General features: G+C 36.8%; 1 protein-coding gene across 3 annotated transcripts in view; it reads left to right on the top strand.

Annotated features, from left to right (window-relative positions):
- slc8a4a (solute carrier family 8 member 4a) overlaps positions 1-27,827 on the top strand; it is a 125,016-nt gene that overhangs the window by 36,881 nt on the left and 60,308 nt on the right. For 2 of the 3 annotated variants that reach the window (XM_087300157.1, XM_087300156.1), the window contains 2 exons: positions 14,459-15,836; positions 17,819-18,333. In XM_087300157.1, coding sequence (XP_087156283.1) covers positions 14,517-15,836; positions 17,819-18,333 — 1,835 coding nt within the window. In that variant the 5' untranslated portion in view covers positions 14,459-14,516. 3 annotated transcript variants of the gene reach the window in all.

Genomic DNA, 27,827 nt, shown 5'->3' with positions numbered 1-27,827 from the left:
AGGCAAAGAATCATCCATACTTCTTGATGTGAAATGCATTTCAAATTCTTTACCGTATGGCAAGCTGTTTATTCTGTGGTTATTTGCTAAGAGAAGTTAATAAAAGTACATTTAGCTATTTTTAGTGCAATATTTGATTAAATTTGACATCATGATAGATTTCCAAGTATCCGCTATTAATTCAGTCACAGAGAGAGATCCATGTGTGTGTTTGTGAAGGACATGAGCATGTCTAATAGCTCATATAATGTATTCGCTAAATTTTCACATTTATTTTGGAGCTTATTTGTAAGTTGGTTGATCAACATTAGCTCCTGGATGAAGCACACATCAGTGTCCTCGAGATCAAACAAATAGTTCAAGGCTCCATCAAAAACAAATGAAAAATGTTTCATTAAAAACTTAGCTTATAGTCTATTGATTCATAAAATTATAGTATAGTAAAGCATCTGTCTCTTTTATTGATATTCATCAAACAAAAACAGCATCTGGTCTCCTACACTGTAATAGGTATATCGTTATGTTTGTTTTGCTGACCTTGCAGGCTTGGCTTCAATACATTCATCCATGTTTAAAAATAACACTTTAATTTTCTCTCAACATAAATAGCCACATCACTTATTTTCTGAAAAAAAAAGTGTCTGAAATGGTTTGTTCAATGTTTCGGTTTCTCCAACATTATCTTCCCTTCAGATGTCCTAATCTGTTGTGATTAGTCAAAAACAAATGCTCATTACCATCTTCCAATTTTAACCCAAAAGGCTTCCTCAGCGTTTGTAATCATAGTGTTATGAGCACGTCAGTATTATTGTATCAATTCAAACAAAATTCCCTATGCTTATGAAGTGCATGCACAGTAGATTTGATTTGCAGCACAGAAAACAATGTCTTTGAAACATGTCAACAACACAAACCAAACTTTTCCAGGTCTCTCAGCTACATCTACAGCGTTTGAGCATTGAAGTATACATTTTTTGTGAACAGCCAAGAAAGACCAGAGGCTGAAATTATGCATTTTTTTAACTTACATAGGTTTGAGCAAAAAGTAGGTAGAAATCTTCAAAATTAGTCCTTTCATGCACAATGTATCGGTGGCCACAATGACATATATTGTTTGCATGATTAGCAAATCAAGGATTTTTTTCACCGGTTGGAACACTTTAGATTTATGTAGCTAGCAGGCCTGGATTGGCTAATCGGGGAGATCAGGAGTATTCCAGGTGGGCCGGTCCGTTTTTTGGACTCGAGGGCCGGTGTCCCTTGCTGCCTGCACTCTGAGCAGTCGCACTTTTTTCATTCATTTATTTATTTGACCATAGCCTCAATCTTTTTATTCATTATTTTACCGCAGCTCCACTCTTTTTATTTATTTTCTCGCAGCCCCATGAGCAGAATGCAGCCCACAGGTTAATGATGTCTAATAAAGAAATCTATGAACTTCGTTTCTTGTCAGATGTTGACTTTTAATCTTCACTCAGAGATACATTAACAAATTAAAATAAAGTAAACAAAATATAACCTCAAATTCCAACCATCACGGATGCTGTAAAGAAAACTGTGGGACTCCGCTGTCTTCTAAAGAACGCACTGCCATCAGATTTAACAGACGCAGTTCTTAAAGAGCCCATACACAATTTTAAACATGCTACATATCCTCAATGCCAAATGCACAGAATATCCATCTGAACAACACATATGAATGTTCTAAGTTCACAAATGCAAACAATTCAAAACAAAAAAATATTCAAAACTGACATGCATCATATAACATTAGTTTTTAAATCAAACAAATAGGCTCCTACAACATATATTCAGATATCGCAGAAAAGGACATTGTGATGTTTTAAAGAATAGTGTTGGAGATTTAGCTACACTTTATTGTTCTCATATTTATTAAGCAGCTGTTTCCTTGAAAAAGACATGATAGTGTCATTAGAAAATTTAATACATTTTAATCTTTCTTTATACATGTAGCTTAATTCATATTTGTATTTATTTGATATATTTTTATTTCAATGTTTAAATATTTTTGAGCACTAACTATTACAGGAAACAGATTCTGATACTGTTAAACATTTCATTGTGTTAACTGTTCAATTAAATCTTCACTGTGAAGTACTGAATTGAAAATGACGTTATTTGAATATTGTCAGTCGTGAACTGAAATGGGATGGTCTAAGGCTTGAAACTCCAGGGCTGAAAAGGAGTCCCACCCTGGCCCTGGTAATAGCCATGGGGGTTTTCATCGGTGCCTTACACGTGTTGTATTGGTATGAAAGCGACGTGAGCTTTGTCAAGTATGGTTTTACCCGTATTCAAAATTGGTCTCTTGCTTTTAACCAATCCAAGTGCGCACACACATTTTGATTGAGGAGTGAGAGCACACAAACACACACAGTGAGCATACACCCGGAGCAGTTGGTAGCTATCGCTTTGGGGAGCAATTAGTGGTTAGGTACCTTGCTCAGGGGCACCTCAGCTGGGTATAGAAGATAGAGAGAGTGCGGTTCATTCACTCCTCTGTCTTCCTGCTGGGACTGGGAATTCAGCAATAACCTTTCGAATACAAGTCCAACTTCCTAACTATTAGGCAGCAATTGCCCCCAATCAGCAAAAACGTTCATATTAACACCTATAAAAAACCCATAATGGGCACTTTTCACCAGCAAAACTATGATCAGTCTGCTCTTTCTTGACCTTTTGACATGTATCATCACACTGGTGTGATCAGTTTTGGCTGGTCCCTTGTGCATGCGGTCACGTTCAATAGGTTACATGATTAGCGGATAAATCTGCGGTCCCACTTTATAATGTCGCTTATATCTGTGAACTTACACAGTAACTAGTCTGTAACTACAGTGTATGTACACATTGGTACATAGTATTTACATGTGTAATACTGGTGTAACTACACACAAATAACAACACTGACTAGTATGTGTAAGTTCAAATGTGTAACAAGACATTAATCATACAATCTTTGGTAAACGACCCCTTTAATGTGAATTACTGAGGTGATTCTGCATTTTATCTTAGAACAACATATAAGCATAAGGCATTTGCATATTTCTATATACACTTTTACTTTTTGGTAGACGCTTGCTGTTGTTAAACAGTTGCACAATGGCTTAGGTCTTATATATTACACAATAATTTGCGATTATTTTACACTCTATATTGAGATGACAGTTCCTCAGGATTTACCCTGTAATTACGCTGGTATCACAGATGAAACACTATAATGCAGCGTTAGTTCTGCCATTCTTATTCTAATACAGTGATCAGAAGTACATGGTATGCAAATAGGGGTGGAAGTGGGAAAACACCTGCAAGTACATATTGTTGTTACACAATGCACTTATGCAATTCTTGTTTCAGACAAGACAGACTGTACTTTTTTAGTGTTATTACCACTGTCCTGTTACAGTGATTTAAGCTTGCAATGATTCACATCTAATACCCCAGTTTGTTATGGGGGCATGAATGAAATGTTCATAAGTGAAAGTTAAACTGCTGAACTGCAGTTAAAGTCGAGAAATTGAAGATGAAACACCCAATCCACATAAGACTCTGCAGGAAACGTGAATAGCCTGGTGATGCAACATTCAAAAAGTACTTCACGTAGTTATATTAGTGTCTCATTCAGATTAAGGCAAATAACTATTACTGATGTCCATGTAAACGTAGTCAGTAGTCTTCAAAGTAAGTGGGCGCCCTTGCTGATGTGATTCAGAAGGGCACTTTTTTGTCAGATGGCTCACCGGTTTGACTTTCATTCATTCTCCGTCATTGGTTTTAAAAAGCATCTGGTCCATTTTATTTGTATATATTTTACTGGAACACATCAACTCTACAGGTGCCTGATGGTTAGCTGTGGAGCTAATGTTAATCATATTATTCTCTCTAGTGAACACATAAAAATCCCCCCTTAATAGGTGCTGGTGCCCCCCTGGTGAGGTGCGCCCCGCAGTTTGGAAACCCCTGCTTTAAACTACCCCCACAGCACAGACTAACATGATGGTGCCCAGAGTTGGGTGTAACGTTTAATGTGCAGTAATTTCTCATTAGTTTCTTTTCACAGTGTAGTCTAACTACATTTATGAGGAACGCAGTAGTGTAACGAATTACATTTTTAAATTTGTGTAATTTTATTATAGTTACTAAAAATTAATGTGATTGCACTACTTACATCACAGATATAGTTTTTGGAAGAAAAAAGCTTATATTTTTCTCGTTTTCTGCTGCTATGTCAGTTAATAAGCATGCGCTTTTAAATTGCTGGAGAGAGCGAGCTGAAATGGTTGCTGTCAAGAGTTGTTGCTTTCTCAAGTGGAAATTCAGACATTACTTTGATTTCATTGAGCGTAAAAACAAAAATATTACTGTGAAATGCAGTCTAAAGAACTTTCCACTGCTTTTAACTTGACCAGCAATTGTACTTGAATAGAAAGCATTCTACGACAATACTCGTCGCTAAGGAGGACACCGGCGCTCAAAAACACAGTGGACTATCTCAGCCTAAACAGGCTTAATTTAATTTTTGTGCAGTATCGGGAGTGAAGGTATCTTCTGTACATGAAGAGAAGGGTAGCTGCTTTTGGGGCTATTTTACATGAAGTAATTAGCAATGTAATCAGATTACAATTTACCAGTAGTAGTCAGTAATTTGTAATCTATTTTACTTTTACTAATACTTTTTTAAAGTAACTTACCCAACACTAGTGGTGCCCAGGCATGGGCAAAAATACATTGAAATGTATTTAAAATAAAATACCAAACACCAAATCCTGCTTATTTGATTCAGAAGGGCAAATTTTTTTGTCTTGACGCTAATCGGTTTGACTTTCATTCACCGTCATTCATTTTAAAAAGCACCCCGTCCATTTTATTTGTATATATTTCACTCAAACGCATAAACTCTACAGGTGCCTGGTAGTTAGATGTGGAGCTAACATTAATCAGATTCATTCTAGTGAACTGCATCCATGTTAGCATGTCACGTTTGATGTTGTAATTTCATAGTAGGAATACACACCGGTTCGAAGACTCGTTCTAGCCACCTACTGTGCAATTCAGCCAGATTTACATCCGCGCTAAAATATCAAGGTGAAAATCATCATAGCTTGCGTAGAACAGACCCAGAGAATAGATTAATGGCGATATTTTTTTTTATTGCCCAATAAGAGTCTTGCGTTAATGCAGCATGTAAACGCTGTTAACGACCCACCACTAGTTCTTTCACATATTGAGATTCGGAATATAAGATATTGTGCAATATAGTTAGAATGAAAAAAAAAACTCATGCAGGGGGGTCAGCGAGAGCATATGAAACTTGCGTGTGGAAGGGTAAAACATCTGTGGGCAACAGCATCAAAACAAAACTCGTAACCTTGATTAAACATTCATCTCTCGCAGTGTCAGAGTCTCTCTACATTTTCATGCTATCATACGTGCTCTTTCCCTCTACATGTGCAGAAATCCTCCAGGCCATCAACAGTGGCTCATACTGGGTTGTGTGTTCCCTTTCCCCAGGCTTGCTCATATAACTCAGGGCTTTGTAGTTCTGCACACCACTCCATTTGCCTTGCTCCCCACCGCCAGCCGTGCTGCTATGCAATAGATTCTCTGCATATGCCAATGAGTACAATGAGCCACTTGATTGATGCGTCTATCAATCGTAGATCCCCCAACCCCCTCGCTGCAGGATCGCATCCATGCAGCGCTCAGATCTGCTCTGTCTCTCCAATCGCATGTTCTGCAAAAACTTCATTTGCTTGCTTGCTTGCTCCGTCATGGGAAATTAATAAGACACAGTCCAAATGGTGTGTGCGATAAGCCCTCACCCTTGATGGGCACTATTGGCTGAGAGCTCGCTCTGAAGGGCTCAGGGAACAGCCTCGCTGCTATTTATAGGCCTGGCATCGTGTGTGGCAATAGTGGGGGAGCGCTCTTGATGCCAAGTGCATGATTTGTGCCCAGGGAAGTGGCAGGATGGGTGAACACGCTAATGTCATCAAAGCGTTAAGAGAGCGATGAGAAGGGTCGCATAATGTTTTAGAGGGCCCGTCTAAATGGATTAATCACATGATATACAGATGAATGAATAGCAGTTAATCATTTAATGTCAATGTTTGCAGTGAAAAGGCTTTAAGTGGAGAGGATTAGACAATGTTATATTGTTGTGGTAGCATTAATGATACACAATATACTGATTTATGACCTGGAGATCTAGGAAGATGATTGAGATGCAAAAGTTGTTTATTTATTTTCCAAGGCAATCACACTATGCAAATTCATTTTTTAAGTAGTTGGAAAGTAAATGTGCTCTAGATTAGCGAGTTTGCATATTTAGATGCCTCATTGTGATTCTCATGCCATGGAGTCCCCATCCCAAAATGTAAACAGGTGTTTACTGTTTACTGTATATTGTAGTTTATGTCATGAGCTGTCACTGGGATAATGTTTTTTTTTTTTTTTTTAAAGTAGATTGTTTGTACCAAAATGGCCCGTACTGGTATCTTAAAGCTGTGTGTTAGTATCTAAATTTTACATTTTAATACCTCAAAAGTACAAAAGTATACCTTTTGAAAAAGGTACTGCCCCGATTTCTGATACTGTGTGAAAAATTTACTCTTTAAAAAAATTCTTCAGTGGTTCTTTGAGATGGTTAAGGTGCTATATAGCACTTCTACTGTAAAAAAAAAAACTCTTTAGAGCACCATTAAGGTTCTTCAGTGGTTCTTCACTGACTCTTTGAGGGGGGATTAAGGTGTTATATAGCACCAGCAACAATAAAAAGAAATATAGGAATATTAACTAGAGCCTTAAGAGCCAATATCCTTTCAGACTATATATATATATATATATATATATATATATATATATATTAGTGCTGTCAATCGATTTAAAAAAAATAACCAATTAATCACACTTTTTTTTCCAATTAATCGCGATTAATCAAATTTAAAATACTGAAACGTAAAAATTTCAGTTTGAGAGTGGGGTGGGGGGGGGGGGGGGGGGGGGGCGTGTGCTAGAGCCACTAATTTTAACAGCACAAATATATATATATATATATATATATATATATATATATATATATATATATATATATATATATATATATATATATATATATTAGTGCTGTCAAAATTAGTGCGTCAATGCATGCGATTAATTTTACATATTTAACGCGTTAAGAAAAATTAACGCAATTAATGCAGTTGCAAGGTTTTTTACTTCCTGTTGTGGTCGACATGTGTTTAACGTGCAAAGAAATATGGATATATATATACATTCTGGGATTAATACATTTCTAAACATAATAGTTTTAATAACTCATCTCTAATAACTGATTTATTTTATCTTTGCCATGATGACAGTAAATAATATTTTAATAGATTTTTTTTGACACTTCTATACAGCTTAAAGTGACATTTAGAGGCTTAACTAGGTTAATTAGGTTAACTAGGCAGGTTAGGGTAATTAGGCAAGTTATTGTATAATGATGGTTTGTTCTGTAGACTATCGAAAAATATATAGCTTGCAAAAAGCTAATAATTTACTGTAATGGCTTTCTCACTGGCCTTCCCAAAAAGACAGTCAGACAGTTACAGCTCATCCAGAACGCTGCAGCCAGGATTCTGACTAGAACCAGGAAATCAGTGCACATCACACCTGTCTTCAGGTCTCTACACTGGCTCCCAGTTACATTAAGAATAGAGTTTAAAGTATTATTACTGGTCTATAAATCCCTAAATGGCCAAGGACCTCAATACATTACAGATATGCTGACTGAATACAAACCTAACAGATCACTCAGATCTTTAGGATCACATAAACTAGAAGTTCCAAGAGTTCAGTCAAAGCAGGGTGAATCAGCTTTCAGCAACTATGCTCCTCGCTGTTGTAATCAGCTTCCAGAAATGATCAGATGTGCTCCAACATTAGGCATGTTCAAATCAAGACTGAAAACACATCTGTTTAGCTGTGCCTTTACTGAACGAGCACTGTGCTGCGTCCGACAGATAGCACTATTATGTTTTTCTTTTCTTTTTGATTATCTTATAACATTTTGACACATTTTTATCTGTTTTATTTATTTTTTATTCTTATTTTTCTTATTTTTATTTTTCTTATTTGTTTTCATTTTCTTACACTTGTCTCTTTTATTCTTGTTTATGTAAAGCACTTTGAATTGCCACTATGTTTGAAATGTGCTATATAAATAAACTTGCCTTGCCTTGCCTTAAAATGTTTTCTTTTTATTAAAAACTACTTTCATTCTAGGTGAAATAAAACAAATAAGACTTTCTCCAGAAGAAAAAAACATTATCAGACATACTGTGAAAATTTCTTTGCTCTGTTAAACATCATTTGGAAAATATTAAAAAAAAAAAAATTCTAAGGGGGGCTAATAATTCTGACTTCAGCTGTATATGTCCCATATTTGCCAGAAACATATATGTCTCCTACATGTATTGCAAATTTATGTCCCATATATGTCAGAAACAAAAATGGCACATTTATTTAACACATATGTCCACATATATGTCACAAACATATATGTCTCGTGTATATCAGCAACATGTTTGTGCTATATTCCATTCAATTCATTTCGAGTTTATTTTCTATAGTGATTTTTACAATATTTAAAATTATTGCATCAAAATAGCTGTACAGAAAGTTATTATATACAGACATTGTTAACCTACAATCTTCTTGCATATTGAAGATAGCATGCTTAATGAAGTATAATAAGTGTATGGGTTGTCCTGGAAGACTTTGATAGTTGGCATTAGGGACGTCGCTAGACGTCATTTACTGGGGCATGTGCTCCAGTAAAAATCTCCAGTGCCCCAGTAAATGCTGGTAATTCCAGAATAAAGATGTTATTCTCTATGTGTAACCAAACCAACACTGGTGACAGCAATGTAGTTTAATCAAACTGAGCATATACGCAAAAAAAAAAAAACATACCCATGAGCCTCACACATCGCTCCTGCTTGACGCTGACTTGCCGAAAAAATTGCCGCGCCGCTCATGTGTTGTGAAATCAGCGTCTTTTATATGTGTCAGCACGCAGTGAGTTTTGCAAGTGGACAAAACAAAGTTTAAATAACATGATAGTGATTTTATTTAGAGTAAGCATGGCTCCTTATATGAAGCAAAAAGGAGGGATGATGGGAGGGAGGTTAGACTTAATAAACCTAATTATCATCCATGAGTTGGGTCTAAGACAACACACAATAGGTAATTCTATATCTTTTAACAACTTTTGTGTATTTTATAGAATTAGCTATACAATTTCATTTGAATGAAATTATTATTCATGCTAAATATTTCTTTAATGATCTTAGCATCACCCCATTTGTATCTTTACATTGTTTTCCAGTTACATTTAAAAAGTATTTTTTTTTCTTGAGGTGGTGTTGTGCCCCAGTATTAAAAATGCTTTTAAAATATTTGAATCTAATTAGGATTTTTAAAAATTTCTATTTGCATATAATTAATTTGAATATTATTAAATAACTTTTTAATTATTTTATAATTATCAAAATGTTTTGTTATCATGCTCCTTTAATATTTTTTTATTTATTATTTAAAATTTGTATGTCTTTTTTCTTTTCTCCAAGCATTTCTATGAAACTCTTGTTCAAGGCAGACCTGAGTTTGAAAACATCTGCTCTTAATCTATGTTTAAATGTATAAGTGCCATCTTATTAGTATTCATAGGTATTTGTACATGGTGTTTATATTTTTGTTTGCTTGGATGTGCTCTGAAGCATAAAATAATAATGATGATGTCAATGATAATGGTGATAATGATAATAATATTAACAACAACTACCATAACAATAATAATAGCAATAAAAATAAATCATAATAAATTAAAATGTGTGTGTATTTCAGAACCTTCCCAGGGATGGGTTGCAGCTTAAAGGGTAGTTGCTGGATAGTCTGGCAGTTCATTGCGCTGTGGCGATCCTGGATTAATAAAGGGACTAAGCCGAAAAGAAAATGAATGAATGAATATATTTCAGAATCATGTTAATATTTTAATATATATTTCTATGTGAGCACAGTTAAACTCTACTATTAAAATACTTTTTTAAAGTATTTTAAAATAAAGTTTAAAGTCAGTAAAAGTTTTGGGCAAAGAGCTTGCATTTGTTGGATCAAAAATTTAAATCAACTTATATTTCAATAGATTCATAATTTAGTTTTTATATTATTTATTTTTTGCTAATAGCCCTAAACTAACATGTTAATTTGACAGTATTATTCTTGCATGAATGCGTCATGTGCATCTGCAATGATTCACACTTATTATGACATTTCACATGTCAAACTGAGGTCTGACCTTCCCCGTACACATAAACTAAGAAAGGTTATACCCTATCACATTAATGACCTGCAGTTGACCTGTACTTGAAGTGACAGCTCTGCCATCATCACACATCCATGTAGTGGTCCATGATCTCATATTTCTCTGCAGATCCACACAGCTAAAGACACCAGTGTGTGTGTGCATGTGTGTGACTTAGTCAACAGGCCAAATGCAGCAGTCACGCATGTGTGATTCCAGCTCTTATATAAACTTGTCTCTACAGGGATTCTTGAAGAGAGGGTGGGATGTGCTCTACTGACTGTCACCATTGCACATTTGTACCATTTGTTTAGAGACAGAGTTAATGTGAAACACTGACGTGAACAAAAAAAACATTGATTTATTGGCAGGATTTACAATATTGCATAATTGCATTACTGTATGAAAAGGCAGAGAGTTACAAAAGGGAGAAAAGGGAGTGAAAATGAAATAAAAGAAAATCAATCTTATATTTTTCTGTCATCTCTTTGTCAAAGAAAGTTTCTGCTGGGTCTTGTGTGTGTTGATGCCTTTGACAACAATTATTCAGATGATTTATAGACTGTTTTTTAAGGATCTGCATCATCTTAGTTTGCTTTGTCAGTGTAAAGTTTACTGACCAGAAGGCTCTTTTTGGGTTTAGTCGTTTCATTTCTTGCATATTCCATTGAAAGTGCTGTGTGTGCTTGATTTATGTGTGTCTGTCCAGTTCTTCTTTATTAGCATATGTTGCAACAAAGGCTCATTGTGAATATGTACCCCATATACATTTCTGGGTAGCACGATTTATGTAGCCATTAGTATGTATGGCTGCATTTTGTTACAGAGCTATGGAGCGGTATGATGCCGGCGATGGCTTCTTTTCACAACGGGGTTCGAGTCTGGTGAAGAACGTTTCCAGAAAGAAGTTAAAACAAAAACAAAAGGCAAAAAAAAAAAAAAACATTAAATAAGTAAATAACAGGGTGAGAACATGGTAAGATCTGAAAACAAGATAAAAATAAGGTGGCTGTTCTTTTTCTGGATTGCTTTTGAAAACACTATCGGTTGGGTTAGGGAAGGGGGTGGGTGAGAGCATCACTCGGTGGGTCAATCCTTCAATCGTTCAGTCGACAGCAGCCTCTGGTGGATTTAAGCAAGAACAGCAGGCACTAATGGCACTCGTGAGAGAAATTCAAAATCTCAAAAGTATACACAGCGGCCTCTGGTGAATTCACGAAAACAAAAACTGCAAAAAACAAAACAAAAACTTACCTCCTTGGAAAGATTTGGAGCTCTCCAGAAATGTATACAGGGGTACGTATCCATTATGAACCTGGGTTGCATATGCTTGTGTTCACAATTACACTGGCCAGCATAAGCCTCTCCTCAAAATAGATGAGTATTTGTATTCTCAAGGACACATACATTGATGACATTTATGCTTCACAAGATTTGCTATTTTAAACAAATGATGTTCCTTTCAGTTAATCAAAAGTCCTGAGAAAAAAAGTGTTGTGGTTTACACAAAAATATTAAGTAGCACTGCATATTTCCACGTTGTGCGCAAAACCAGCATTATATATACAGTTGAAGTCAGTTCTGTAGACAGTCGGAAAAAAATTAGCTTAAAAGGGCTAATAATTTTGTCCTTGAAATGGTGTTTGAAAAATTAATAACTGCTTTTATTCAAGCCTAAATAAAAAATAAGACTTTCTACAGAAGAAAATATATTATTAGACATACTCTGAAAATTACCTTGCTCTGTTAAACATATTTTGAGAAAATTAAAAAAAAAGAAAAAAAAATTCAAAGGGGGGCTAATAATTCTGACTTCAACTGTATATACAATCCATTAGTTATAATATTAGATGTTGTTTATAATAATAATAAATAACAACACTGGGGCACCAAGTCAGCACTTTGAAATAGGGCTGCACGATATTGGAAAAATCTAACATTGTGATGTTTTTTTATTCTGCGATATATATTGTGATACTAATACAATTTTACTAGATGTGTCGAATAACTTTTTGGCAAGAATTTAGAATTTTAGATTGATTGTGATGATTATGTAGGGAAGTGTATATGCATAATATATAAGAAACAATCTACAAGCATAGATAAATTCAATAAAGAAAAAGATACAAACTAAATAAACAGCAGTTCATTATTTTTGGAGGAGTCAAACTGTATTCAGGTATACAGTAATTGAATAATCAAATGTAAAATAATCCTGCATAGTCTTCGTTTTATAAACAATTCAATAGAATTTATCGTTATTTATTTTTCAAAGTAACAAACGGTACAATTTCATAGGACTGAATGCTTTCAAACCCCTCACACAGTCACAGGCCTCATAAAACACTTGCGAATGGATCAGTTATAGTCCAGAATCAACATTCTGTATACTCACGATGTGACTATTGCAAATCATCACTTTGCGATATCGATGCTGAAAATATATATTTTGCAGCCCTTCTTTGAAATTGTTTCTTAAGGATCATCTGATACTGAAATTGTAATGAATGTTCAATGATGCTGAAAATTTAAGCGTTGTCATCACATTAATATATTAGCTTTCAAGTATATAAAATATGATAATATTTATAAAAAATGTGTGTTTTACTATAACTTGATCTGCCGAATAGTTTTTAAAACCCTTAAATAAATCTAGCTAGTTACCCCCTTTCAAATAGTTTCAAATCGACCACACTTTCAAATAGTTTGCACAATACTGAAGTGAATGCATTTTGCCGGCAGCTAGCTTTCTGCGACTGCACTAAAGCTAAGCAGGGCTGCGCCTGGTCAGTACCTGAATGGGAGACCACATGGGAAAGCTAGTTTGCTGCCAGAAGTGGTGTTAGTGAGGGCTGCAGGGGGCACTCAACCTGCAGTCTGTGTGGGTCCTAATGCCCCAGTATAGTAAAGAGGACACTATTCTGCTGAGTAAGTGCCGTCTTTCGAATGAGACGTTAAACCAAGGTGCTGACTCTTTGTTTGATTGTTAAAAATCCCAGGATGTCCTTTAAAAAAATCGCCATCCTGGCCAAAGTTTGCCCACTTGCCTCTGTTCATCATGGCCTCCTAATCATCCCCATATTATAATTAGTTTCATTACACTGTCTCCTCTCCATCAATCAGCTGGTGTGTGGTGTGCGGTCTGGTGCAATATGGCTGCTGTCGCGTCATCCACGTGGATGCTGCACATTGGTAATGGATATCACCCCCAATGTGTAAAGCGCTTTGAGTGTCTAGAAAAGCACTATATAAATGTAAGGAATAATAATTATTATTTTTATTTATATTGTGGACATACCGTTTAAGGATGATGGTTGGCAAAATATTGGCATTCCTTACTTCCAGTTTGTTTTCATGTACTGTAATTGATACGGTTTGTTTGAGTCTATAATATTTATAATAACATACTGTAGCAGATCTCTGTAGGACTCTTAACATCTCATACTGGATTGAGTCTGTCTTATTTTCCTTTTGTCAATAAAGCCATCAATTAATTTTTTGTTAGGTGTTAATTAATTTATGGTGGGTCTATATATGATGATCATAGTCACAGTGGCTTTGATCACAGTATGAGAGGAAGAGTGCATTTTGACAACTTCACAGCCCTTTCACATTCTCCTTTAATGCTGCATTTCAGTATTTAAAATGAATCAAATATCTTTTTGAGTACTGAGACCTTTGAAAATGGCTCCATTACAGTATTGTAGATTATTTGATCAAGCAGCAACTTTCATTTCATTCTTGCCCTTGAAACAGATCTTACATGCAGTATGGGACTAAATTGTAATGAAAAGCTGAATGAAAACATTATGAAACAGAGGAGGTCTCATTACTATACTACATCAATTATTGCATTTATTTTTCCTTGTAATGCAGTCATATTGTTTATGGATTGACTAGCTATTGCACTCTAAGCCCTCTAAGAGTTCACCATGATGCAAGCTGTCAGAAACTCAATTTCGTAACTTTATTCTGTCTGAACTTTACCTAAACTGTATTGGTAGCAATGAAGCTGTGCTTAAAATGATTACTGAAATTTCTATTTTATATTACTATCTAATATTTCTGCCATCTTTGTGTGTGTTTCAGAGGGTTATTAATCGTCAACTCTGCGACTGGTGGACAAGGTTACCTCCACACCGCCACCATGTTTCATCTGCGCCTTTCGAGATTCTCGTTTTCCTCCATCACACCATGCCTTTCTTCAGTCCTCCTCCTGATCTTCCTCTCAGGCCTCGCTCATCTTTCTCAGGCTAGCGGTGACGCATCCCACAGCGGCCCAGGAAACTGTTCAGGAGAGGACAGCTGCTCTGAAGGAGTCGTCCTTCCCATCTGGAACCCCCAAAACCCCTCCGTGGGCGACAAGGTGGCACGTGCCATCGTCTACTTCGTGGCCCTCATCTACATGTTTCTGGGCATGTCCATCATCGCAGACCGGTTCATGTCATCCATTGAAGTCATTACCTCTCAAGAGAAGGAGATTACAATCAAGAAACCCAACGGCGAGACCACCACGGCCACTGTTCGCATTTGGAACGAGACCGTATCCAACTTGACCCTCATGGCTTTGGGATCATCAGCTCCCGAAATCCTATTATCCGTGATTGAAGTCTGCGGACACAAGTTCGAAGCTGGTCACTTAGGCCCGAGTACAATCGTAGGAAGCGCTGCCTTCAACATGTTCATCATCATCGCCCTCTGCGTTTACGTCGTCCCAGATGGTGAAGTCCGCAAAATCAAGCACCTGAGGGTCTTCTTTGTGACGGCAGCCTGGAGTATCTTCGCCTACATATGGCTCTACTTGATCCTGTCGGTCTTCTCTCCTGGTGTGGTGGAAGTTTGGGAGGCCGTTCTGACTTTCCTGTTCTTTCCGCTCTGCGTGGTTCAGGCTTGGATCGCCGACCGCCGCTTGCTGTTTTACAAATACGTCCACAAACGCTACCGCACTGACAAGAACCGAGGCATAATCATCGAGACAGAAGGGGACGGGATGTTCACCAAGATGGACATGGAGATGGATGGCCAAGGCGCCAATTCCCACCATAAGGAAGCACTAGATGGGATGCTGGCCGGTGTGGAGGAAGGAGGAGGCGGAGGAGAAGAAGAAGAGGCCAGAAGAGAAATGGCTCGAACTCTGAAGGAGCTGAAGCAGAGACACCCGGAGAAAGACATGGAGCAGCTGATTGAGATGGCCAATTATCAAGTGCTGGTGCAGCAGCAGAAGAGTCGAGCTTTCTATCGCATCCAAGCCACTCGGATGATGATCGGAGCTGGGAACATCCTAAAAAAGCATGCAGCAGACCAGGCTAGGAAGGTGGTGAGCTGCCATGAGGCAAACCCGCAGGAGGAGGACCCTCACACCATCTACCTGGAGTTTGAGCCCTCACATTACCAATGCTTCGAGAACTGTGGCTCCTTGAAGCTCTCTGTGACCCGGCATGGAGGAGATAGTGGCTGCACCGTCAAGGTAATGATTTTTCTGTCTATACACAACAGAGCTGTGATTACCATGCTGTGATTGTGCTTTAATTATATGGATATGATATCATTCAGAGGCCAGAAACCTACACATGTCCCAGCGGCGAAGATGTGCTCTTAGAGCTATTTTAAATAATTGCCGCACTTAGGAGACAAGCAGCATAATGACAATATTTTAACAGACTTCAGATTAGCTGATTTTATTATTTGAACCTTTCGGCTGCAAAGTTCACCATGGGAAATTAGATTATTTAAGTAGTTATTGTATTATTAATTGATAAGAACTTATCAAATATAATCAGAACATCTAAAGCATTTTATCTGTAATGATAAGAATAATAAAACATTGGGTCGCTTTATTTTAAGGGACAATTCTCATTAATAACACACCATTAACCATCTGAGACTTTTAGAAACTCCTAATTTGCTGCTTATTAATAGTTATTAAGATAGCAGTTGGGTTTAGGTATTAGGTAGGATTCCCGATGTAAAATATTATCATGCAGAATGTTTATTTTTTAAGTTATAATAAACAGCCAATGTCTTAAAAACAGGCAGGTAATACACCACAAGTTACTTGAACTTAATTGTTTAAAAGGCACATATTTTACCCCTTTTAAAAGATGTAAGATAAGCCTTTGGTGTCTCTAAAACGTGTCTGTAAATTTTTAGCTCAAAATACCCATCAGATTATTTATTATACCCTCCAGAATCTGCCAATTTTGGTGTCTGAATACAGTGTAGCTGTTTTTGTAGCCTGTAGTTTTAAATGCAAATGAGCTGCTTCTACCCGCCAGTCATTTCCACATGCATGTCAACTTTTCATGCATTACATTAGATAAACAGCTGTCAGTGATAGACATGAATGAAGCTGAACTACAGCTCATTAGTTAAAAATACCAAGTAAATGTACTCCATGTTTTTGTTGTGGAGCTTATTCAAGCCTTTCTGAAATGATGAGTCTCACACAAATGCCGTGTTCAACACACACACACACACACACACACACACACACGGCGGTCGGTCTTTGCGATCGGATACTATACCACAGTTGGTGACCTGGGAGTGTTACAGACTGTATCAAAAAGCTGAGGATCGGAGGCGTTTTCGGATTTCGGGAGTTTTCCGGGAGCAATAACAAAATGGGAGGGTGGGGGTAGATAGGTCTGAAATATGGGAGACTCCTTGGAAAAATGGAGTGTTGGCAGGTATGGTATACATGTAATTATAGAACCGTGGTGCCTGTTAATCAATTCAGTGGGCGGGGAAAACCATACTTCTACATCACAATGCGGTGAGCCTCAAATTCACTGGGAGTTGGGTCTGATTTTAACGTCAGGTAACTTTCAAAAAGAGACTTATTGTGTTTCTATCACTCCAATATGACATTATAATATATACATGCACACAGTTCTGTCCAAACAGCTTACAAAAGTACATTTTTATCAGGGCATAATTTGTGCCAGATCCGGAACCTCTGAAATATGATCCTGCACCTCATTTTACCTATCCCCCTCCTCAACCGCCCTCCTGCCCCGTCCACTGATGACTTTTCCTTTCTCCCATGACTCCCCAACCCTCTTCACTTTTGTCTGCAACAACCACCTGCTCTTCACTTTCGTCCTTCAACCGCGACACCCCTCCGCCATCCAACGCCCTAATTTTTTATTAACCCTAATACTACAGTAATTAGTATGATTTTGGACAAAATCATTTTTGTAGTAGTACAAGTTTTTATTAGTTGTATAAAAATCATAATAATATTATTATTATAGTTGTTGTTAATAAATTCAAAATCACAATAATACCACATGATAAACACAATGCATTTCAATGTAATTTTTATTATTATATAGTATAGGATTTCTGATATATGATTGTGTGCACTCATTTTACCTTTTCAGAATACATAAACAGCATTGCTTCCTCACATTTGCTCTGTATGACAGCAAACACTGCTCCTGTATGCAGGTTGACTATCGCACAGAGGATGGCACCGCTAACGCCGGATCCGACTATGAGTTTGCTGAGGGCACTCTGGTCTTCAAACCAGGAGAGACGGTTAAGGAGCTCACGGTCGGCGTGATTGATGACGACATATTCGAGGAAGATGAGCATTTCTACGTTCACCTCAGCAACCCTCGAGTCGTCCACCGTGCCGAAGTCTCCATCCTCGACCCCAATGCGGTGTCGCCGGGGAACAGCATCATTGGCTCCAGCCACGTTCCTCCAAAAGCCGCCCTGGGAAATGCTCACTCTGCCACAGTGACCATTTATGACGATGACCACGCGGGGATCTTCACGTTCGAGAGCAATTCAACAAGAGTGAGCGAGAGCGTGGGGATCATGCAGGTGAAGGTCCACAGGACATCTGGAGCGAGGGGCAAGGTGGCAGTCCCGTACCACACTACTGAGGGCACTGCCAAAGCTGGAGAAGATTATGACGAGGTGGCCGGCAAACTGGAGTTCCTCAATGATGAGACCATGTGAGTTGAATATTCTTCATTACTTGATTGTATTCTGTGAATAGAGACAATATGCTCTTTGTTACCGCCGGCACTGATGAAAGCAGATGTTTGTAGAGAGCAGGTGTTTGTGTGTAAGATTGAATCAAGCTATTAAAAGTTTAGATGCATCCCAGTTTGCATACTTCCAAACTCTAAAAATTGATGAGTTGTTTTAATTCAACTGTTGGGCTTGTCAAGAGATGTTTTTAGTTAAAACAACACAACGCTTTAATTTCATATTAAAGGGAATATTTCAGTAGAGATCACAGAAATGCAAGCTTTTAAAAATTAAACAAACTATTTGGCCTTTAAAGTGGTGTTTTGACATGTAATAGGAAAAAAAGAGTGAAAATTCACATATGGGAGGCTGTATATGTACAGTAGGTGCCCATTATATCCACAATTTCAAAACAAGCTAGATTGATTAAAATGGTGCAAATGGATGGACTAATTACATAATTAACAACTTCCCCACTTGTACCACCCACTCTCTGCATCCTTTTTAAAATGACTCGAATCAATGATACGTGTTTGAGATGGGTTTTAGCAGCCACTTAGCTCAGTTCAATTAAAATCCAGACACGATTATTTAACCTGCCATGTTCACAGAGCATCTGTTGATTAATGGCTTGAGAAAGTAAATATTAATAATATTTTCATTCTTTCAATCATTTTCCTTCGGTTGAATCTCTATTTAGTCTCTATTCCAGAGGTTATTTATTATTTTATTTTATTTCTATTTTATTTTATTTGTTTATTATTTGCTGTAGTTATGAAGGAAGATAGATTGGTTTTAATAAATATTTGTGTAAATGTAAATATAAAATATCTGATAATATTAAAAATAATAATATTAGATGCTTTGTGATAGTGTAAGCTAAATTGGGTTTTTATTAAAGCATAAAGGGCGTCACGGTGGCGCAGTGGGTAGCATAATCACCTCACAGCAAGGAGGTCGAGGTTCGAGCCCTGGCTGGGTCTGTGCGAAGTTTGCATGTTCTTCCCGTGTTCGTGTGGGTTTCCTCCGGGTGCTTCGGTATCCCCCACAGTCCAAAGACATGCGTTATAGGTGAATTGGGTAAGCAAAATTGGCCATAGTGTATGAGTGTGAATGAGTGTGTATGGATGTTTCCCAGTTTTAGGTTTTAGCTGTAAGGGCATCTGCTGTGTAAAACATATGCTGGTTAAGTTGGCGGCCCCTGATGAATAAAGAGACTAAGCTGAAAAGAAAACGAATGAATGGATAAAGGTACTATATCTTTTGATGCGTATATGCAAATCACATTTAGCAAAAAATGCAAATAGTTTCAAACTGGATTATTAATTTACACTGAAAAAACATTTGGACTGTGGCGCCTCATTTTAAGTCCATCACTTTTTTTATTACACAACTTGAAATAGCAAATTAAAAATGTGACTAATAGAAATATTGCAAAAATATTGTTTTTATGCTCACATAATGCACACATTTGAACAATTTGCAACTCTGTAATGGAATTGTTTTCACATTTGAAAACATAAAAATGTCACATGATTAATCTTTAAAGATCTGGCTATGTGTTTATTTGTAGAAGCAGTTTTCATTGGCCATAATGTAGCAGGTGCTTTAAGAGGCACTGCTGTATTGCACATATCAAAATGGTTGATCTGTTCATCTACTACAGCTTCTGTAAAATCCACAGTTCCTTTGAGAATAATGAAAGTATAACCTCTCAGAAACACTTTTTGGCCACTGCCGAGTACTTTATAGGGTGTCTTCCATGCCATTAATGCTTGAAAAGCATGCCTATTTCCTTACATTTCTGTAAAAACTTTCCTCATCTTGACATTTAATTGAAAGAAAAAATGCTTTAGTTGCATAACATCAGTTACTGTAAACAATAAAAAAAATCATTCATTCATTCATTTTCCTTTGGCTTAATCCCTTTTTTCATCAGGGGTCGCCACAGCGGAATGAACCGCCAACTTATCCAGTTTATGTTTTACACAGTTGATGCCCTTTCAGCTGAAACCCAGTACTGGGAAACACCCATACACATACTGTAAATCCTAATAAGTTGAGACTACACAAATGATTTGAGAAAAGTGATTCCCTCAGTTAGTTTAAGTAATGGGAAATCGACAACAATAAATTGAGTTTACCAAATGTGGTCTGAATTTAAATGTTTAAGTACAGATAACTTAAAATGGCTAATAGATTAACCATCCAAATTTTTCTTTTATATTCTTTACTTACTCCCAGGGCCGTTTATATTGAAGTTAATATTTAGCCGAACCATGTTGGTGTTTCATAACATCTCATTTTTATGAGGTGAGTTGTTAACCCAATGCTCAACCCCTAACCTGGAGGACCAAGACATACACATACACTACGGACAATTTAGCTAACCCAATTCACCTATAGCACATGTTTTTGGACTTGTGGGGGAAAACCTGTGAGGCGACAGCGCTACCCACTGTGCCACCGTGTCATCCCTGCATGTATATCAGTACATAAAATGTATATAAGCATTTCAATATACTTATTGATTTTACTTTTCTCTTTCGTTAGATGGGTTCAGGTAGTGCCTCTGTCCTGCTGTTCTTGCAGCATTACAAGCAAAATGACCACCTTGTGTCATATAATAAACACTCAAAAAACATATTTTTTGCTCATTTAAACTACTTATTTAAAATAAGCTGAAACAACACAATTCTTGAGATTTTATTGGGACAACTTATTTTTGTTATGTTTAATCCACATAAATTTGTTTAAAGTGTTCAGTTAACCTAATCAATTTGTGTTAGGACAACATGAATGTATTGTGTGGAACCCTGCATGTTTTACAGTGTATATTGACCAGTCAGAGAGGTTGTCAAGGCAGAAGTCAAGTGCAACCAATCATTTTAAACAGACATGGTGAATCATTTAGAGAAATTAAAATGTTACGTTCAGAGAACTTAAAATGTTGATTAAAGCATTTTTGCTTCTTAATGAGTAAGTTAAACACACCTGTTTAGGTTTTGATATTAAAACTTGGTATTTTTAAGTAATGTCAAGTTATATTAATTTAAAATCTTCAGTAAAGACAACAGGGGGGTTTACAGTGCACTCACATACACTACAGCCAATTTAGCTTATTTAGTTCACCTATACTGCATGTTTTTGGACTTTTTGGAAATGCAAAGGAGAACATGCAAACTCCACATAGAAATGCCAACTGACACAGCAAGGACTCGAACCAGTGACCTTCTTGCTGTGAGGTGACAGTGCTAACCACTGAGCCATCTTGTCACCTGTCTTTCGCAAACCTGTAACAAAAGTTTTTAGCAAACAACAAAAGTTTTTCCCAAACCTGTAACAAAAAACCTGCTTACTGTCAATGACTAATCTGGATGCACCCTTATCTCATCTATTCAATTGTAGCCTGTATGCACTTTCTTCTTTGATTGTTTTTTTGATAGTTAAAGTAAGATGATGTTTCCCGATGACCTGTTTTGATCAGAGTTTACCTGGATTACAGGCTCTGGCACTAAATAAAGAAACACTGGTAGATAAGAGCTAGGCAGAAAGAAATCTATAATTCTCACATGAAAGCAGATTGAACATAGGATAAAGTTGAGGAGACGTGTGAAGTCTGGAAGAAAGCCAGCGAGGGGGAGATGCAGAACGATAAAGCTGCTGAGTTTTCTCTCAGTCCTGGAAATCGATACTGACCCGCACATCAAGCACATTTCACTGCTGCAGATCTGAGGTGAGCGGGTCAGCTGTAGAAAAGAACATGCTGGCAGCGGAGAGAGAAGAGAGAAGCAGTCGTTGTGAACTGATTGTCAGGTTGTAGGTAAACAAATAGGCTTTGGGATGAATGTTGCCTTGTGAGTCACGCTGGACTGCACTGACATGTGGAGAAAACCAAACATTAGATGATGGAGAAGTTCCAAATATAAACGGCACGTCCATTCAAACTGACATATTGACGTGCCACTTCAGATCTATAAGCCAAGTGGATGTCAAATTCAACTTCCTAAAAAAGAAAAGACTTTTTTTAGACTGAAATTCCAGACCTATTTTTTTCTGAACTAAGAATAGCTTTCATTCAATTTCAATGATATAAACTGATTTGGAAATTATATTTGTTTTTGCAGATATCCAAAATCTGAGGGAGATCAAATATTTTATAAAGTTGACGATGCTTCATATATAGCGTAATAAAACCTGAAGTGATGTGCTACTTCATTGTTTATGATTTGGAATTATTGTTGTTATTTTGTGTTTTATTTTATAAATGGTTTGATTTTGTTGGATGATCCAAACCAGCAGACTCACAATGTCATAAGATGTTAGTCTTAGGTTAGATTTAGGTCACCTGCGTCTAAGGATAACATTATTTTGACGTCCAGTAAGTGTAGTTTACTTATAAAATTATTTTGAGAGGATCATGTGGTTATGATTGATCACAGCTAGTCCCAATCAGCTTACGATTTATTCACCAATCAGATGATTCCTAACTCACTATAAATAACCAGAATTTTCTTATCTCAGTATTTTCGTGTTGAAGAATCCCCCCCTACTTCCCCTCCTTTCCAGATAGGTGACACGGCAGCCTAGTGATTAGCACTGTTGCCTCACAGCAAGAATGTCTCTGGTTAAAGTCCCTACTAAACCAGTTGACATGTCTGTGTGGAGTTTGCTTGTTCTCCCCATGCTCACTTGGGTTTTCCTCAGATTCTCTGGTTTCCTCCCACAGTCAAAAAACTCGCAACCTAAGTAAATTGAACATACCAATTTGATACCATGGCCAAGCTCTTAGCAAGTGTACATCTCTCCTTAGCCATATCTGTCATTAGCCAGAAATAAGTCAGGGGAGTTCATTGAGATCTACCTGAGCTCAAACTCCCCTTCTTGCCCTGCAAACAGGAGGGGCCCTAGGGCTCGAGGATCTCATAAGCTCAGGGCTCTCTCACAGGACAGCATGCCAAACAAGCTTTATTATCAACTATGAGCTAAGTATGAACTCTTGAATGACGTGAAATGACGCTGATATTTAGTAAATTTTAGGTTGTGATGAAAAATAAACAAAATTAAACTTCAAGCCAACATCTTAAACCAACGTCCTGTTGACATCAAATTCTGACATTTATTCATCAGGTATGGCAACGGAATTCCAACGTCAAGCTGAAACATCATTAGATGTTAATATTTGGTTGATTTTAGGTTGCATTGTAAAGTAAGCAAAATGCTATGTCTGTCTGACATTAGACATTGTATAGGGCCTGATGTTGGGTTCTGACGTCAACCTGTTTTTCATTTTCAAACAAAATGCAATGTCCCACAATGCTAGGGTACAACGTCAATCTGACGTCATGTTGACATCCTGTGCCTGTGGAGAAGTTATGGTTGGGGAGTTTCATTATGACACTGAGTTTATTGAGCATATCAGATATATGCATGTATAGTATTGGACGTTAAGCAAAGCACGCTAGGCATGGAATGCTAGGTGAAGGCACAGGTACACGGCTGACTCATGGGTTCCCCAGTTTATGAGTTTTAGCTCCTGGTTTAAGGGAAAATACGGTAATCATGATTTATTTAATTTGTTTGAGATTAATGTTTTATTTTGTTGATTGTTGGTTTAGTCTTTCAACTTTCGAGATTTATTTGTTTTGTTTGTTTGTTTGTTTTTTCCCTGTTTCTACCGGTGGTTCATGATACTATAGTGTGTAATGGTTCTATGAAATGTGAGTAATAAATGAATGGCGAACCATCAGCTAACAATTTTTAACCAGGATGCTAGACCATTTTGAGGGATGTAAACAAAAACATTTTTATAGCGTCAGAGAATCCAAAAAGAGCCACATATTGATAAATACTGTTATGATAGCTGTTTTAACACTAGTTATGATTGAATAGCCTCTTGTTGCAGTCATGAAATAGTTTACAAGCAGGAAATGTTCATGGGCTAATGACATGACCACAGTGAAGTAGTCTATAAGATGCTTATTCAGTGCTCAAGATTTCTTTCTTTCTAATATTTTATGTGTTGTGTTACTTAATGGACTATGGACAATTTAAATGGTTAAAAAAACAGCATTTATCTTTAAATCTAACTTTATACATGCCTTTAGTGTAGATTTTCAAATTTCCTAACTGTCTTAGCTGAATAGTATAGGATTCTGATTGAAATATATAGTGCCCTTTCTGCTGTTAATGTCACACTATAAATAGATGTAGATAGTCAGGTGATATTTTTAGAATTGTGCGCAAATATAAATGGTTTCTCCGTGTGCAGTTTAAAATATATGCATCAAAGGTTTATTTATATACGTATATGTCTTGGACTTTAATAGCAACTCAAGTCAAATAAAAAATAAGACTCACTACAGCAATCAGTCTCCCCTCTGCCATGTTTAAAGTTTATGGCCCGTCCAACTCTGTACCTCAGATATCCAAATTATCTCACAGTTTCCCAGTCGTAAATACTACTTTAGAGGCCGTTCAATAGAATTTAAAGGCAGCATTTAACAGACTTGAAATGTTCTAGTCTAGAATATAAACTAAATGCACTCGTATTTCAGATAAAAAAAAAAAAAAAAAATATATATATATATATTACTCGGGTCAAAACACACTGACAGATGCTTTTAAAGGAACAGTAAACCCAAAAATAAAAAAAATGCTGTGATGTCAGGCAGTACATACATTGTAAAAACATTCTGTTCCACACAATTGATTTGTGTTGGGTCAGCAAGAAGGAATTAAGTTATTAGCTTACGGGTTTATACAAATTTAGCTGGATTGAACATAAATCAATTAAGTCACCCCTAATCAACTCAGGAATTGTGAGGTTTCAGCTCATTTTAAATACATACAGTGCCTATTGAAAATCCTTATACTCTTTTAAAATAATTACTTTATTTGTCATACAGCCTGAAATCAAATCAAATTCTAAATAACGTTTCTAACCTTTGAAATGTTTTTATAGCTTTGAAAGCAGGCTGTAATGTGAGGAAAGGTATAGTTTTCCACAGAGTATGATGATTTTCTACAGGCAGTGTAGTTTGAACAGCATCATTTTTTTGAGTGTATGTCTATGAGGAACAAAGATTTTTAATCCCTAAAATGCAAGTCAAAGGCTTCTGGTGCTTTTAAGATTTCGAAACAACCAAACATTAACATACATTTATGCAAAACTAAATCAAAGTCCCTTTGAGGCAAGTCATTTCACTCGGTGGCCATCTTTGAAACACCTCTTGGGCAGTATGCTCGGGCATTCTGTCTAAATGGGGAAACATCAAATTCTCCCAAACTGTTTGCCAAGCTACATATTTGGAATCACCAATTAAATTAAACAACATCCGTCCAATAAGTTTTGTTTCTAAACGTTCAAATCAAACAAAATCAGCATTTATTTCAGGTTGCCCAGGCTAATGCGCACTCGAAAGGAACGAGATCACGACACCAACCTCATTTATGGCTGTTTTACAAGTTATCATCCTCTAAATAATGCTTTGTCAGATCGCGCTGCACTTCTAAAGTAATTCACAACTTGGTCTTGATGGTGAATCGTCCCCAGGAATGAAAGTGGCTCTTTGTTTACAAGTTTGTGGGGTGTTTCAGTAGTTGCTGCTGTCATGATGTGCATTTGACAGAACGAACTGCACCTCACGTTTGTTTCATACAGATTACAAAACAAAAAACTTTTCTTTTCATGTGTAGTGTGTTCATGTAAAGATAGAGATTTGAAGCTTTATGTTGATATATTTCCTATGTCTGTGAAGCAAATATTTGCTGAGATTTCAGTGTGTTTAATGACCACAAAACCTGTCATAAAAGCACACGTCTGGTCTGAGCTTCATCTTTAGAGAATAGTTAATCTATATTGGTTGATTGGCTCCCGTACTAGTAGGCTGGGCTGCATTCGCCATATTGACCATTACACTTTTCCCCATTCAAAACTCACATCGTGTTTATTCTATTGTCTTTGACTAAATTGAAAACTTTTGGCTCCTGATGATACATTAACGTCTTATGAAGCATCGATTGAGTATTATTTATGACATTATTACCTTTAATATCGGTCATGTTCCGGACTGCCATAAACATGCTCAGGATTGCTTTCTGAGGCTGTGGATGAAAGGTAATAATGTTGTAAATAATGTTCAACATATCAGTCGCTTCGTTTTGTAAGACATCAGTATATCATCAGGAACCGTGGGTATTCATTTGGTTTTGCGTGTTTATCGACTTTGCCATTGACTTGCATTTTATGAATCACCAAGGACCACAGTTTCTGCTAAATATATCCTTTAATGTTCTTCTTTAATGTTTCCGTTTGCATGCTAATTTTATTTATTTATATATTTATTTTGAGCTTATCTTCCAGAAGGCAGATACTGAGTCAGGACTGCCGCTGGCTTTTCCCCCTCCGAAACAATATGATGCCTCTGATTTGTAAGATTGGACTGGGAACGCTCTGACATGATAGAAGGGGAGCACAATGAATGAAAAATGAGAGCAGGGATGGATGGAGGCATCGATCGATGTTATTAGTTGAAAAGTGAGCAGCCAAATAAGGAGAAGTATAATAGTGAGCAAGGCATCATGGCATGGACAGAATTAAACCATGATGTGATGATAAAGCACAAGCTATATAATTCGCAGAGGACAGAGAGAGAGAGAGAGAAGAGGTGAGAGGCAGTTGTGTGGGCTGAAAGAAAGGTAGAACGAGGGAGGCATAAAGAGATGAGGGTGATTTGTTTGAACAGTTCACTCATACTGTTTCTGCGTGTTGGGCAACTAGAGAGGGTTGCAGAAGTCAAGCATCGTGTGGGAGTTTGTGTGTGTGTGTTTGCATGAAATGTGTCATACTGAATGTATTGTCTATGACAGAAAGAGCCGACCTGTGTGAGCGTATGCTGATTCTGAAGGGTGTGTGAGAGTATTTTTGGAGGTGGGTGAATGACTGTGTGCTGCGGATGAGATTTTGCATCTGGTAAGTGTTGGAAACTGAGAACAGGAACTAAAAATAAATGGCATCAAACGATTAGGGAAACACATTTTAAAACAGGGCAGTTTTTCAAAATAAATCAACTTTGTCTCTGTGTGAACTACAAAAATAATGTGCTTTTGTGAAAAGCTGACATTTATAGGCGCATGCATATTACATGTTTTATCTATAGGCTTAGCCATCAGCAGCAGGCTGTGAATTATACATTGACGATCAAGGGGGGAGGGGGATACATTTTTTGGTAATGTTAGTATGTGTAATACATGCTTTAGTGAATCAAATATATATTTATTTAAATTATATTAAAATTTATTAATAAAACGGAACCAAAATATTGAAAAATAATTACAACCAATAAAATTTCTAATTAATTTTTCAATTTTTTTCTTCTTCTCTTGATTTTTCCTCTTTTTAAAAATTGTATTTAATATTTTTCCATAACATATTCATTTGGGTGTACTAGTGTTTAGACTGTTATCATAAGTT

The sequence above is a fragment of the Danio rerio genome, chromosome 21 (assembly GCF_052040795.2).
Source record: "Danio rerio strain M-AB ecotype USA chromosome 21, GRCz13ab, whole genome shotgun sequence".
Classification (NCBI taxonomy): domain Eukaryota; kingdom Metazoa; phylum Chordata; class Actinopteri; order Cypriniformes; family Danionidae; genus Danio; species Danio rerio.
Note: the sequence above shows the minus strand (reverse complement) of the source record. Positions and strands in the feature narration are given on the sequence as shown.